The sequence below is a fragment of the Drosophila biarmipes genome, chromosome 2R (assembly GCF_025231255.1).
Source record: "Drosophila biarmipes strain raj3 chromosome 2R, RU_DBia_V1.1, whole genome shotgun sequence".
Taxonomy (NCBI): Eukaryota; Metazoa; Arthropoda; class Insecta; order Diptera; family Drosophilidae; genus Drosophila; species Drosophila biarmipes.
The window spans coordinates 7,276,985-7,291,589 of NC_066615.1; the positions used below are offsets into that span (position 1 = coordinate 7,276,985).

General features: G+C 40.0%; 5 protein-coding genes across 8 annotated transcripts; 3 read left to right on the plus strand and 2 right to left on the minus strand.

The window, feature by feature from the left end:
• The first annotated feature begins 64 nt into the window (after window positions 1-64).
• Window positions 65-726, plus strand: LOC108026662 (ventrally expressed gene D protein). The gene is made up of 2 exons (XM_017097701.3): window positions 65-290; window positions 350-726. Exon 2 carries the CDS (start codon window positions 350-352, stop codon window positions 590-592), a length of 243 nt encoding a protein of 80 aa, XP_016953190.1. The 5' UTR covers window positions 65-290; the 3' UTR covers window positions 593-726.
• A 403-nt stretch (window positions 727-1,129) lies between these two features.
• Window positions 1,130-3,459, minus strand: LOC108026659 (KH domain-containing, RNA-binding, signal transduction-associated protein 2). Its single transcript, XM_017097698.3, has 6 exons — window positions 3,237-3,459; window positions 3,056-3,177; window positions 2,631-2,995; window positions 2,242-2,331; window positions 2,016-2,101; window positions 1,130-1,705 (listed from the first exon to the last, which is right to left on the minus strand). The coding sequence occupies exons 1-6, from the start codon at window positions 3,397-3,399 to the stop codon at window positions 1,572-1,574; spliced, it is 960 nt and encodes a 319-aa protein (XP_016953187.1). The 5' UTR covers window positions 3,400-3,459; the 3' UTR covers window positions 1,130-1,571.
• Window positions 3,460-3,873: 414 nt separating this feature from the next.
• On the plus strand, window positions 3,874-4,649 carry LOC108026857 (DNA polymerase epsilon subunit 4). The gene is made up of 2 exons (XM_017098038.3): window positions 3,874-4,102; window positions 4,159-4,649. Exons 1-2 carry the CDS (start codon window positions 3,925-3,927, stop codon window positions 4,443-4,445), a joined length of 465 nt encoding a protein of 154 aa, XP_016953527.1. The 5' UTR covers window positions 3,874-3,924; the 3' UTR covers window positions 4,446-4,649.
• Window positions 4,482-7,810, minus strand: LOC108026856 (KH domain-containing, RNA-binding, signal transduction-associated protein 2). Of its 3 annotated transcripts, none has more exons than XM_017098036.3 (5): window positions 7,417-7,810; window positions 6,845-7,349; window positions 6,683-6,784; window positions 6,119-6,300; window positions 4,482-5,392 (listed from the first exon to the last, which is right to left on the minus strand). In XM_017098036.3, the coding sequence occupies exons 1-5, from the start codon at window positions 7,676-7,678 to the stop codon at window positions 5,247-5,249; spliced, it is 1,197 nt and encodes a 398-aa protein (XP_016953525.1). In that variant the 5' UTR covers window positions 7,679-7,810; the 3' UTR covers window positions 4,482-5,246. The 3 variants fall into 3 exon arrangements, with proteins under 3 accessions (XP_016953525.1, XP_016953524.1, XP_016953526.1); XM_017098035.3 differs by having other exon boundaries at window positions 6,119-6,303; XM_017098037.3 differs by lacking the exon at window positions 6,683-6,784.
• A 2,726-nt stretch (window positions 7,811-10,536) lies between these two features.
• Window positions 10,537-13,283, plus strand: LOC108026530 (probable cytochrome P450 9h1). 2 transcript variants are annotated; one of them, XM_017097478.2, is made up of 2 exons: window positions 10,537-11,302; window positions 12,389-13,283. In XM_017097478.2, exons 1-2 carry the CDS (start codon window positions 10,583-10,585, stop codon window positions 13,148-13,150), a joined length of 1,482 nt encoding a protein of 493 aa, XP_016952967.1. In that variant the 5' UTR covers window positions 10,537-10,582; the 3' UTR covers window positions 13,151-13,283. The 2 variants fall into 2 exon arrangements, with proteins under 2 accessions (XP_016952967.1, XP_043947802.1); XM_044091867.2 differs by lacking the exon at window positions 12,389-13,283 and adding an exon at window positions 11,361-11,793.
• Window positions 13,284-14,605: the final 1,322 nt, after the last annotated feature.

Genomic DNA, 14,605 nt, shown 5'->3' on the forward strand with positions numbered 1-14,605 from the left:
GCGTACTTTTTGGGAAGTGGCAGGGGAAAAACACGCGCGACAAGGACAACAAAGCGCTGAGGTCCTTGTAGGAGCTCGCTGCAGCTGCAACGCGGTGGAGGAGTGGGAGGAGGAATTCCGCAATGTGCGCAGGGCCTGGCAGCCATATGGTGGCCCCTAAGGGTGGTGCCAATGGTGGTGGCACAAGCCTCGGGCCAGAACTTTACCTTCCGCCTCAGTCGTCAACTGCTTAGCGGCCAGGACACACATCTAGTCAGCGGAATAAATCAGCGCCAGTCGAAGTAGCCAAGGTGAGTTCCCTTTGAATGGTTGCCTCCCAAAAATCAGTAGTCAACTCCGCATCCTTCAGATGATACCGCAGAGCGAGAGCCCTCAGACCCAGGATACCTACGTCAAGGAATCCCAGTTTTCCGAGCATTGCGGCCAGAGTCGTTGTGGGCAGGCCCAAACTGCCTTCGAGGTTTACCAGAGACTCGTGGACCGATTACAAATCCATCCACAAGAAATGGGCAAACAACCGAACAGAAACGAGCTGGAGAGGCAAATCTGGCTAGCCAGCTTCACGGGAAGGCCGCTACAATATCAATGCTAGTTCAATCCAGCCAAAAAACCTTTGTTAAAGATTTATGTACATCAAAAAATAATTGCAATATGTTAATGTATACCTAGTTGATAGTAAAATGTATTCACTCCCTGAAAGTAAAAAGAATAAACGACTTTTTCTTTTGAAAACCTTTATTAGTTATCCTTAGATAAAACATCTTATCGCCAAAAGTTCGAATTACTTACCCGTGAGATAGTGCTAGAACTAAACTGTTTCTCAAGAAAGTATTAAATATTTTAGTCGTGCAGCAAACTTTATTGTTTATTCAATGTTCTTTTTTTTTTGTTTATAAATTCATAATGGTTTATCAACTAATTTTTAAACGCATTTTAATGTCTTGATGACCCAAATGGATTGTGATCTTTCTTTTCATTGAACAATTTGATAAGTTCACACCGCTTTATTTACTAGTTTATTTTGCAGAGACATAACTCTGGATTCTACTGCTAGTGACACAAGTGTTTAAATACGTAATGCATATATTGATTGTAAGGGGAGGAGGATCGGGTCAATCAATCGATTCAATTATAGTTGGACTCGTTTTGACAGTATTTATTAAATTCATTCATTTTTTTCGTTTCATTACACATTTTGAGAATCATAGAAAACCACGAACTCAGGAAATAATAATTAAAACAGAATATTATATAATGGGCTTATGATCCGTTGACATAGTCCACAGCGTCAAGAGTTCGAACAGGTTTATGCGAAATATAAATTAAGATTAATATTATGTTTGTGGGAATTAATAGCGCCAGTAGGCATTTTTATAAATGTTACTCGTTATTCATTCATAGCATCATTTTAAACGCTGCTTTCTCCTTGTTAGATCAGGAAATTTTAGGCTTTAGGTATATTCATAGAGCTCCCAGTATGGGATTTATAACATAAACATCGTCCTTAGTTATCATTTATAGCGGTGTGTGCCGGAGTCGACCGGAGCTCCGATCGGCGCAGCTCGGTACTATTATTTATATTTTTTGAGTATGGTATACGGATTGGGCTTATAGGACTTGATGGGTGGTTCGCGCATACGTTTCATGTCAGTCGGATATGGACGTTTATATGCCGCTGCGTTTGTCGGTATTATTGATGGACGTGCTATAAAATTTGTTCATTATTACTTTTAGTATGTTATGCGTGTATATCATTACTATATAAAAAAGTTGTTCGTTATGTAAATTTAATCATTCCAGAGTATTATATAGTTTTGCATTGAGAAGTTATTGTTCATTGATTATTGGTATTGGTACTGGTTCTGCTACTACAATATAACCCAAGGAGCCCCATCAAAGGTGCAAACGGTCCACAAAACGGGGACGGAAGGTAGAAAGCGCTTTTATCTAATAGACCCCGGTTCTACGAATCTACGGCTGAAAGGGATAGAATAGCATGCATTTGCACCACTTACGTTTGCTGTACTCATAGCCCGTGGGTGGACGCTTGGGGGGCATACGGTGCTCATACTCGTAGGCCACCTCCTCCGCATCATCGACTCTATAAGGATTGACAATATTAATGACTATCAAGGCAAGTCGGCTGGGATTTAAGGTACTAATCAGACGCGAGGACGCTTGGGTCCCTTCTCCTGGTGGGGTCATTAAATGATACAAAATTATACTTTACAAGTAACTTACTCGGGCGGATTTTCCGCAGCGCGCTTGATTAGGTTGATGTACTTGGGAGCTCCATTGCTGCTGCCTCCGAATTTCTTGTCGAAAACAGATCTGGAAATATTTAAATTTACAATTACATTCCCTATGATAACCCTCTGTATACCGATTACTCTTCCCACATAAAGCTTCTTTAATATGTGTTCTTTGGATGAATACTTTTTTAAAACAGCATCATTAAAATCAATTTTAAAATAGTTTTATATGCATGCTTTAGTTATACGTGTTTAAGTGTACAAATTATTAGGCAGAAGACAAAGTACTGAAAGACATTCATAATTTGAGTGATTTTGATGATTAGATGACTTGGATAAGTTAGTGCATGGGTATACAGAGGTTACTTCTTATCTCACCTGTAGGCTTCCAGGTTGGGTCCGTGAATACTTTTGGCCGACTCGGGATCCATTTCCATCAGTTCGCGCAGTTGTTCGTGTGAAACCTCGTCGTTCTTGTCTGGAATTAGATACTTACGGATCTCGGCCAGGGCGTAGGCTATACGGGCATAGCACTCCGCCGGAGTGGCCACCGTGCTGACCTCCAGGAAGAGGTCCTTCTGTAAGTGGGCGTACCTCGGATCACCCGAGTTGCGCAGCTGCTCCTCCTTGTTCCGATCGCGGATCGAACTGCGTCCCTTGATGGCTATCTTGCACTGAGTCTCCTCTTGCAGGCGGCGCAGCGAGTTGCCCTTGGGTCCCAGTATCTTGCCAGTAAAGTTGAACTGTCGGAAGATATTAGGGATTAATATTAAAGAGTGGGAAACCTCCATGGAGCCACCCACCTTGGGGTACTGCTTGACGGGCACGAAAACCTTTTGGGTAATCTTCATCGGCTTCTGCTTGTACACATCGGCGTAGAACTCCTTGCCGGGAATGCGACCCGTGCAGTAGACCCGGTCCACAGCTGCAATTTGGGGAGGATAGCCATTATGCGACGCTTTTATGCCGACCAATTGATTTTACCCTCGTCGATGAGCAATGCGCATAGTGGAAATTCGGCGGACAAACGCTGGCGCTCCTCGTCCAAGTCGGCCAGAAACTTTTGGGCCACCTCGTTGAGACGCGGCTGGTGGTCATGGGTGGCTGGCTTCTCGGCAAACTCGCTTGGTGGTTCCATTTTAATCATGAAATTATTCACCGAGATTTTTTTGCAGTCTAAACACAAGCTGGAAAACTGTATGTATAACAGAGTTCAAAATGGCCGCAGGGCTGTCAACGTTATCGAATTTCAGGGCTGTCGAGCTTTCATCGCATTTTTCTTTCAGGAGTAACAAAGGAAATCCTGACCAATAAATATTACTACAAATTTCAATAAACAAACCTTAATGGAATACATTTAAACATTAAAATAAAGTAAATTAACTACAATTCACAATTGATTACGAATTTTACTATTGCCTTTAAAAGCTCTTTTAACGGAATATGTTACTTGTTATTTAAATACAACAAAAATAACATAATAAACCATTTAAATAGAGCATAATATTTAAAGAAAACCGCCAGGTATTGAAAAACTAGCTAAAACTGGCCATATTAAACCTCAACCGCCATCCTTTCAATAGCCGATAAAAACGATATCGATATTTTTGGCGGCTTCTGGATTGCCCATCTCTAAAATAGTAGAATTTTGTTTTAATTTTTGTGATAAACAATGGCGAGCGAAGACCTTTTTGAGCATGAATTCTCGGAAGAACAGGATCTGGAGCTTCAGCAGGCCATGGAGACGGAGGCAGAGGAGGCGGAGGAGGACAAGGAATCCTCAGAAGTCATAGAGGAAACACCGGGCAATCTAGAGGAATCTGCCACAAAGGCAGTTGCTGACAAGCCGTGTATGTTTTAGGCTTCAATTACTCGAACCTTACCTTAATAGTTGATCCCTTTGCAGTGACGAATGGAACCAAACCTGCTGCAGATCACGAAGCCAGGTTGACACAACTTCCCTTGGCCAGAATACGAAACATTATGAAACTGGATCCGGACCTGCACATGGCCAACAATGAGGCTGTCTTTACAGTGGCCAAAGCCGTGGAACTGTTCATCGCCTCGTTGTCCCGCGAATCCTACACCTACACGGCACAGGCCAAGAAGAAAACCATCCAGAAGAGGGACGTGGAAATGGCCATATCGGCTGTGGACAGCCTGATGTTCCTAGATGGTGCCATGAACTTCTGAAGCCCCACAGGAAGTACCCCACAAATGATACAGGACTTGTTGATTACTCATTTCTTTATTTTGGGGTATTTCTCGCGGCAAACACATTCAGTTCTATTCGGCCTAGTACGGTTTAATGTTAAAAATTATATGTAAGTTATAAAACAATTGTTGGTTCGCAGGAAAACAAACGAAATAAAAGAAAATCATAACTATAAACGACAACGTTTGACGTTTCACAATACTCATTTCTCGTGGGAATTCGCAACGAATCCGGACTTGGTTAGCTTTTAACTGCTTCTCGTGGTTGTTTGTAGGTATCTCCGCAGGCGATACTTACTTGGCGTTGGGCATATATCTCTGGTTCCTTATTTAATTGTGGTTTTTATCTCCATAATCTTATGAATCATAATTTCCAAAGCTTAGTCTAACATTACGCATTGATTAATTTATTGTTTGGGGATTTTGTTTGTGTTTTGCTCTCATTTTTGTATTCGCTTTAACTAGCATTAATTGGTTTGCAGTTTTCATTTTATTTTTACAATCATTTCGTGGTTAAAACTTGTTGCAGTGATGGTATTTTTTGTTGTTTCAACACAATTCGAATTTTGGGATAACAATTGCAATAAAAAGTTACGTTTTTTATTTGACTTTCGTTTAGATAGTATATTTAATAGGTGCATAGTTGGATTGTTGACTTTAAACATTTTTGATAATTTGTTTGGAATATATTTTATTCTTTATGCTTAACTTTGTTTTGTTGTGGTTGTTGTAGTTGTTGTTGGGGTAGGTTGTTTCTTGGGATTTTGGTAAATCGATGGGTTAACGTATTTTCGGATATGGAGCCGAGCGATAGCGCACGCTTTCTCGAGATCGGGATCCAGTTTCGTAGTGTGCAGATGAATGTGATCCCGAGCCCGAGGTTGTTGGTCGATATGACGATGATGAACGACCGTTGCTTGGTTTTGCTATTTTGGAAAGAATTTTATTTGTTGTTTAGATTTTAAATTGTTTCTGTCTCTGTGGTGCTGTTTTGGTTTTTGTTTTTCATTTGCTTAACATATATACATTGTAAAAAAAGAAAAATACATTGTTTAACCGGTTTTGAATGCACTACACCCTACGATAAGTTTTTCTATGAAGTAAAATGCATTTTTCACGATTAAAAAAAATAGTTTCACAAACCCTTCAGTTTGGATTTTTTTTAAAACATGTACGAATATTTATTGCGTTTTCTAGCTTGAGGTTCTGTGATTTTGTTCTCAAAGTGTGAGTTTAGGTAATTGGATTTTTAGTCGTTTTTGTTTTATTTTTTCGGTTCTTGCATCTTGTGAATATGTTAGTAGTCGTCCAATTAATGAAGATGATTTTATTGTCGCAGTACGATTTAGTTGATTTCGCCTCTGATCAGGCATAGTGCATTTAAAATCTTGTTAAAGTGGGATGGGTTGCCGTTTATCATAATTTTGGTACGCGGTTTGTGGTGGTTTCTGTTTTTTTACGTTTTCAATTTTCGTCGCTTAGTTGGATATATATTTTTTGGTTTGCGTTCGAGTTTTGTTCTTGATTTGCGCGATTTGAGTTTAAACGTTTGCATTGCTATTTGTCGTATTCTTTTTCTTTTTTCATTTTGTTTATTTTTACATGCCTGCTGAGGGAAGAGATTAATTGGTCTAGAAAGCTAGATGGCTTACCTGGATAGGCCGCCGCGTAGGAAGAGGAGGATGAGTGGGGGTGATACTCACGCCTGTAGTCGCGCTCGTAGGAGCTGCTGTCATACTGGGCGTGGTGGGTCGAGTGCTTCGATGTCTGGGGCGGCGGCGTGGCGTAGCGATCGTATTCTCCGTGGTGGTCGTACAGCTCGTGGTCCCGGGATCTACTGAAAATATGAGGCATTTTAAAAATTGACCTCTTCTAGCACTTCAAACAAAATATGGGAGGAGGCCCATGGCACTACTTATGGTACTAAAATTAAGCTATAACTTAGCATACAGACTTGACCAATCACATAATTTTTGAGCAAACCCATTTGATCTCGTTTAGACTACTTAAAGAAATGACAGTAGGTAATTTTAATAACTGATTAAAAGTCATAAAACGATTAGGATGGATGGTTCAAATGAGTGATGTTTTTATGTCAAATAGTCGAAATGGGAATCTAGTTGAATATATCTGGTGATCCTGACTACAAACATATGCCCTAAAAGCTTTTGGATTTTCCCCTCAACGGATTTATAACTTTATTAAACTTATCCAACCTGTGCGTCTTGACGATGCCATAGTTGGGATCGTCCATCACATATCGTGCCTTCTCCAGAATCGAATATACTTTGGGTTTGGAGGAAGCAGGAGGTGGAGTGCTGTGACGAGACGAAATCGTCAATAACCATTTATAAGGCAGCTTAAACGGACGATCTTACCGAGAACTGTAGGCGCCGTGATCGCCGTATGACTTGGAATAGTGGTGAGACTTCTTGTACATGCGCTCCTTGCCGTCCATCTCGCGCAGTTGCTCCAGCCGAATGTCGTCGTTGGCATCTGGTATCATGAACTTGCGAATTTCACCAAGTGCATAGCTGATCCTGTGGTAGGCCTCCGCCGGAGGGGCCACCGTGGATATCTCCACATGCAAATCTCGGCTGAGATGAGCGTACTTGGGATTGCCAGAGCTGCGAAGCTCTTCCTCCTTGCCATGGTCACGCATAGAGTTTCGCCCCATCACAACCATCTTGCACATGGTCTCCTCCTGCAACTGGCGCAGTGTGTTGCCCTTGGGGCCCAGGATTTTGCCAACGAAGTTGAACTTGGGGTACTCCTTGATGGGAAACAGCACCTTCTGGGCCACGCGAATCGGCTTTTCGCTGTACACGTTGGCATAGATCTCCGGCTTGGGTATGCGACCGCTGACCAAGATCTTCTCCACCTCTGCAGGGCCGTGAAAAAACAATAAGACCCGTTTAAGTAGGTCTTACGTGACGCAGGGCAAACTTACCGTCGTCGAGCAGCCGCTTGGTAATTATGTGCTTCTTCTCCAGAGTCTTCTTCTCCAGCAGGCACTCCTGCAGGTACGCGTTGGTCTTCTCGTTCAGCTGGGGCGTGTCCCGGAGGGCAGCGTGGCTGGTGGTGTGTGTGTGCCCGCCGCCATCCGCCTCAGGGGTCTCCGGAGCACCGGTCGCCGCTGGCTCCTCGTCGCGTCGCTTTCTCTTGTAGTCGGCGGCGTCTTCGTTGTAGTCCCTGTCGTAGTCGCGCGGCATTCCGGCTCCGGGTTAATCTGGCTTGGAGAACGTGTAAATTCTAAAAGTCCTACTGCTAGGAAAAAATTCTGCTCTTGCAGAATTAGTTGGCTGAAAAAATATGTATGTGGTAGCACGGATTCGATAGCAGTCGATAACTTCAATTCGATTGCACTGGGAAAGCTATCGACTGCAAATGCGTAGCCGTTCGAAAAATAGCTAAATAGCGATTGTAGCTAAACAACTATTCGGGTGGCAAGAGATATTGCTTGCTCTGAATTCGAGTGGAATTTATTTTGATGTATATGAATATTGTCGCGGAAAAATTTAAAAATATGAGAAAAAAAAAAACATTTTAATTTTGATAATTGGCTTCACTCTTCTTTTCAAGATATCTTTGAAAAGCTGTCGTATTCGTTCGGCACAAAAATAGAAGTGGCTTTTCCGGACTTCATTCAACGCCGGATTTTAACGAAGTCTTATAAAATATTTTGATGCGATTTTTTGAATATTGTTGTTCAATAATGAAGCTGTTAAATAGTTTAAATTTTACTCAAAAATGTAAAGCCGGTTTTTTTAAGGTAGTTTTTAAGATTTTCGCTCGGGACATTTTTTTTTATTACCATCTCTATGTTGTTTCCGGTGTTATATTTGACAAATATCATAAAAAAAGACGTACTAAGTATTTTCATTTTATAAACAGAGGTTTTTTTATAAACAAACTATTTACTTCAACAACGTTTTTATTTAGAACAAGAAAGTAAGTTAGCTTCGGCAAGCCGAAGTTTGTATACCCTTGCAATTATAAGAAATAATCAACTTTAGTGACACCATGTGAAATTTTTAAGGATTGTTGCTGACTTGACAGACCATTTTTTGACATCTATATGTTACAGTAGTCCAATTTTTATTATATTAAAATCGAAATTCGTAAAAATAAAAAAATTATATTCCCAATATTATAAGATAATCTGTCAAAATGCCGCAAAGCTTTAATTTGTTTCATGCTATTTTCCCACCAATTTTCCGGTCGTTTCATGACAGTTTAATGATACAGTCGTCCGATTTTGATAAAAATTAATTCAAAATTCAGAACTAATTAAAATGTTATTTCTAAGCTTAGAAGGTTATATGTTAAAAAACACCGAAGATATAATTTTTCCATATTTTCCGACTAATTTTCCGATTGTTTCTATGGCAGCTATAAGATATTTGTCGTCCGATTTTAAAATTTAATTCGAAATTCAAAACCAATTAAAATGTTATTTCCAAGCGTAGGAAGTTCTATGTGAAAAAAACACAAAAATATAATTTTTTATAGCTATAGTTTTCCGATCCGGCTGGTTTCGACTTATTTACTATCTGCAATAGAAAGAATACTTTTGGAAAAGTTTCAGCCTAATAGCTTTTAAACTGAGAGAATAGTTTGCGTAGAAATGGACGGACGGACGTCGTCTATGACGCTGATCAAGAATATATATACTTAATGGGGTCGGAAACGTCTCCTTCAGCGTTGCAAACTTCTGACTGAAATCATTATACCCTCTGCAAGGGTATGAAAATGCAAACGTCGACTTAACAAATTCAAAATGTATACAACTAAGGTCTCCCTCACCTCTCTCGCTGGACGATAAGGGATACAGGCCGAAACCCATGGATGTAACCATGCCAAAGAACAAATTGCCCCTGGCCATCAAGTGTCCCACTCGGTTCAGATTAAACAACATTTTCGATATATATGGATCGTTCAGATTCAACAGATCATAGTAGGCGGCGGTAAATTTCTGGATTAGGGCCACGTATTTGTCGTAATCTGCCAGCAAAAGGTAGGCGCGCATAACCGTGTTGATCCGAAGGACGACCATATAGGAGTTCCGAATTATGCCGGTCAGCCCTTCGTTAGTGCTCACCATGTAGACCATTTGGGTGAAGACATGGAAAGAGGCCAGTCCGATGCACACGTATCGCCGTATATTTTGGTCGTAAAGAAGAGCCCAGAAGCAAAGTATCTTGATGTTCATGTAGATTAACTGAATACCCTCGAACATGTCTAATGGGTAAGCTATCTTATTGAACTCTGAGCTATCCTCCTTGTACCAGAACCTTTTATAGCATTTTTGTGTACGGAACTCATTAATACCCTTTGAAGGAAGCATGAAGGCAATTCAAAGGCTTAAAATATATTATATCGCAAATGGAATTAATTATAATAATTGTTACTATGTAATATAATAATACTTTATTATAATAATAATATAATAATTAAGGTAATATTCGAAACTAGACAACATTTAAATGTGATGCTAATAGTACGACTTTATTAAATGAAGTTACCGCTTTGTTTCTTAATTTATTTGCCAGGAAATATATATATATAACTATCTTTCAGAGTACAGCAAATCCACATTTATTTTTAAAAATCTTTTTTGTGAAGGCCACGTCTTTCATAGAATCCCATATGGGCTCATTTGGGTGCAATTTCTGTAATGTAATGTGTAATGTATTTTGCTGATAATTCGCCTGCACTTTGTACACAAAATAAAGATAGTTGAATTAGCATGTTAAATAAATTGTATTTACAGATTGATAAGCAATATCGATTAGAGTTAGTAAGGACCAATTGAGAGCGACCACGTGATAAAGATATACATAGAAGCAGCTTTTATAAAAAGCTCTTGATAGGTTTTTTGTGAGGGCAACACTCTCTATTAAATCAGTTGTTTTCCGACTGTCGCCTTTGCGGTTTTATTAAGAGAACATTTATTTACATGACATCATGGATCAGTTGATAATAGCGCTCGCTTTGCTTTCTCTTCTTCTCGTTTTGCTCTATAAGTGGTCGGTGGCTAAGTATGCCACATTCAGTTGTTTTCCGGCTGTCGACTTTTGCTGTTCCATTAAGAGAACATTTATTTACATGACATCATGGATCACTTGATAATAGCGCTCGCTTTGCTTTCTTTTCTTCTCGTTTTGCTCTATAAGTGGTCGGTGGCTAAGTATGCCACATTCAGTGAGAGGGGCGTGGCACACGAAGAGCCCTGGCCATTGATTGGTAATATACCCATTAAAGGCATGTTTGGCGCTATACCCGTTCTTAAGCAAATGGTTGAGTTGAATTTAAAGTTTTCCGATTCGCCGGTATACGGTATATACGCGCTAAGAGATCCCATCTTCTTTATCCGAGACCCTGAGGTTATCAAGCTGGTTGCTATCAAGGAATTTGATCACTTTGCGAACCACCACGGCATGCACAACAATGTGCAGGAGTCGATATTGTCGAAAAGTCTTATTTCTCTTCGAGACGGTCGATGGAGGGAGATGCGCAATATCCTGACACCAGCCTTTACAGGGAGCAAAATACGTATAATGTTCAACCTGATCCAATCATGCAGCGAGGAGGGTGTCAGCCACATCTTTGAGCTTTTGAAATTGTCGAAGGACGCGGCCATCGACCTGGAAATGAAGGATTACTTCACGCGATTTGCCAACGATGTGATAGCTACAGTGGCCTTTGGCATCAGCATCAACTCGTTCAGGCGCGAAGATAACGAGTTCCTTCGGATCGGACAGGCCCTGTCCAAGATTAGCGCCTGGTCGATGGCAAAGGCCGTGCTCCACGCCCTCTTCCCACGGCTAATGAAGGTACCTACTGTCCATATGTCACGGACATTTGTAATCAGCTTCTATTTTCCTTTTGTAGAAAAAAATGCAGAATCTTCTCAATTTAAAAAGTTTATTTATTTATAATCATTATAAGAGACACCTGTCTTTTCGATTAAAAAAAATACTGTTCATGTATTTTATACAAACTTTCTTATGCACATATATATATATTAATATTTACACCTGAAAGTGTGTGACATGAATAATAATGCGTTTCCGGCACCATATGGTATATATATTCCTGATCAGGATCAAGTTGAATGTTAGGATCCCGGGAAATACATCTATCTACATACCGGGAAATATTCAAATCGGACCGCTAATCAAAAAGTTAAAACAAATAATAACCGAATAAGCAAATTCAATCGATACGAAGTGGTGCTGTAGACTAGGAGCTGTGTTTATATCCGTTACTCGTAGGGTAAAAAGGTATCCTAGATTTATCGGAAAGTATGTAACAGGTAGAAAGAAGCGTTTTTGACCCCATAAAGTACTATATATATATTCTTGATCAGGATCGCTAGACGAGTCGATCTAGACATGTCCTTCTGTCCGTATGAACGCTGAGATCTTGCAAATTCCTGGGCTTACTTCGCAGCGCAATTTTGTTTCAGCGCTCTAACGCCCACAATCCGCGAGAATCTGTAGCGCATAGTTTTTTTGCGATAGAAAGAAAATTGTACCTTCAATGTGTTTGTCTCATCAATATCTATCTACTTACCTAAAAAAAATGTGCCACGCCCACTCTAACGCCCACAAACGGTTTCAACGCCTAAAATTGTCACCCACATAACATCTACTGAAATAGTCAGTAGGTGGCGCCCTAAAATATCGCTTAGCTCCTTATATATTTCCAATCCCCTTTTGCTCCCTTAAGCTGAGTAACGGGTATCTGATAGTCGAGCCCCTCGACTTTCTTCGTAAGTTCTTCTTTGTTTTAAGTTTGAATGTTTTCTGCAAGCATATCTCTACCCCTCTCGCACTTACATTAGCTATGAAACGATTATCTAATATTTATTTCCGCCTATTATAACTTTTTATCTGGTTTTCTATTGTTTTCTACAGCTTCTTCGCATCCAGGTGATGGACTCCGAAAAAATTGATTTCTTCAGTCGTCTGGTTAACGTGACGATGAAGTATCGGCAGGAGCACAACGTGATAAGACCAGATATGATCCACCTGCTCATGGAGGCCAAGCAGCAGAGGCTCGCGGATCTGAGGGATCAGTCGAAGAATGCCCATAACTATTCGGAATTTACCGATGAGGACCTGTTGGCCCAGTGCCTGCTGTTCTTTTTCGCAGGCTTCGAGATTATCTCCTCGTCCTTGTGCTTCCTCACCCATGAGCTTTGCCTGAACTCCGCAGTGCAGGACAAGTTATATGAAGAGATCCTTTCCGTCAACCAAGAGCTGCATGGGCAACCCCTGACCTATGATAGGCTGACCAAGATGCAGTACTTAGACATGGTGGTATTAGAAGGTCTGCGCAAATGGCCACCGGCTATTTCAACAGATCGTGAATGCTGCGAGGATATTGATTTGTGCGATGAAAATGGTGACAAGGTGTTCTCCGCTCGTAAGGGTGATATCCTGCAAATACCCATATTCTCTCTGCACCGGGATCCCGACAACTATGAGGATCCCGAGTCCTTTGATCCAGAGCGTTTTGCAGAGGGCCAAAAGGCTGAGTCCCGCGTTTTTCTGCCCTTTGGAGTGGGTCCTCGCAATTGCATTGGAAATCGAATGGCACTCATGGAGATCAAGTCGATTGTCTACCAATTAGCTTCCAACTTTTTCCAGCCGAAAAAACATCACGCGACTTGTTAGATGACATAAGAGGCCATGACCTAAAGCCCAAGGATGGCTTTTGGATAAAGTTGAAGTCACGTCAATAAAGGCTTATGCATCTTAGCCAACTTATCTGCGGTTTTTAAATTAAAGCTCGCATGCAGCAAAAAAATTTCCATTAATCATCTGAGTTGGGGGAATGAATTCAGTTAATTAATTTCAGTACTGCAAATGTCTCAAGTTAATCGAGAGGGGATCGGGAAAAATGTGGCGAGGATGTGCTGGTGACAGGCACTGGCTGAAAAATTTCGCTCGCTTGTTGTCCGGGCCACTTGATGCCGCAAAAACAGCTGAGCAGCTGAGGAATGCCAAAAGTTTTTGACATTCTCGTTATTTATGTGCTTTGAGGGTATTTAGGCAAAAGTTTTTCAGTCCGTCTAAGCAGTTAATACGATATTGATTTATTCGCCAGTCAACAGCTGTGAGATAATAAATATTATGCAGCCCAAATACATATTTGAAATCCTACGACTTGTTGTCCAGGGAAAACTTTCTGTTTTGATTCCAAGATTTGATTTATAAAGCGGCCAGCGATTAAGCTTTGATCCGGCCAGACTTTTGGCTAAGTTTTATAAGCTCAAAGTTGGTTGGAATGAAATCAGTGTGAAGTCCTCGGGAAATAACATTGATAACGTCAATATTAATTTTTTTTATCATTCGTCAACATTGAAGAGCAATCCATAGAAAATAAATTACAAGAAAAATTGAACTTTTTTTGCACTATTTTTATTGTAATGCCCACGAATTAAAGGTTACTAACACAGCTAATTCGGATTAAAAATTGATCTAATTACTTGAATTTATTTATATTATTTCAATGACTTCCATACACATGTATATTTTTATACCCTTGCAGAGGGTATAATAATTTAAGTCAGAAGTTTGCAACGCAGTGAAGAAGACGTTTCCGACCCCATAAAACATATATATTCTCGTCCAGCAAAACAAGACGAGTCGGGAAAAAATTAAAAAAAAATTAAATCTTTCGTGTTTTTTAACATATACCTTTCTAAGCTTGGTATAACATTTTTAAGTAGTTCTGAATTTCGTATTAAATTTGATCAAAATCGGACTACTATATCATGTAGCCCCCATAGGAACAATCGGAAAATTAGTGGTAAAATTATATTGAAAAATTATATCTTCGGTGTTTTTTAACTTATAACCTTCTACGCTTGGAAATAACATTTTTTATTTGGTTTTGAATTTCGAATTAAATTTTATTAAAATCGGACCACTATATCATATAGCTGCCATAGGAACGATCGGAAAATAAGTCGGAAAACATGGAATAAAAATTATATCTTTAGTGTTTTTTAACATAAAACCTATAAGCTTAAAAATAACATTTTTTAATTAGTTCTGAATTTCGAAATAAATTTTATTAAAATCGGACGACATTATCATATAGCTGTCCTAGGAAGGATCGGATAA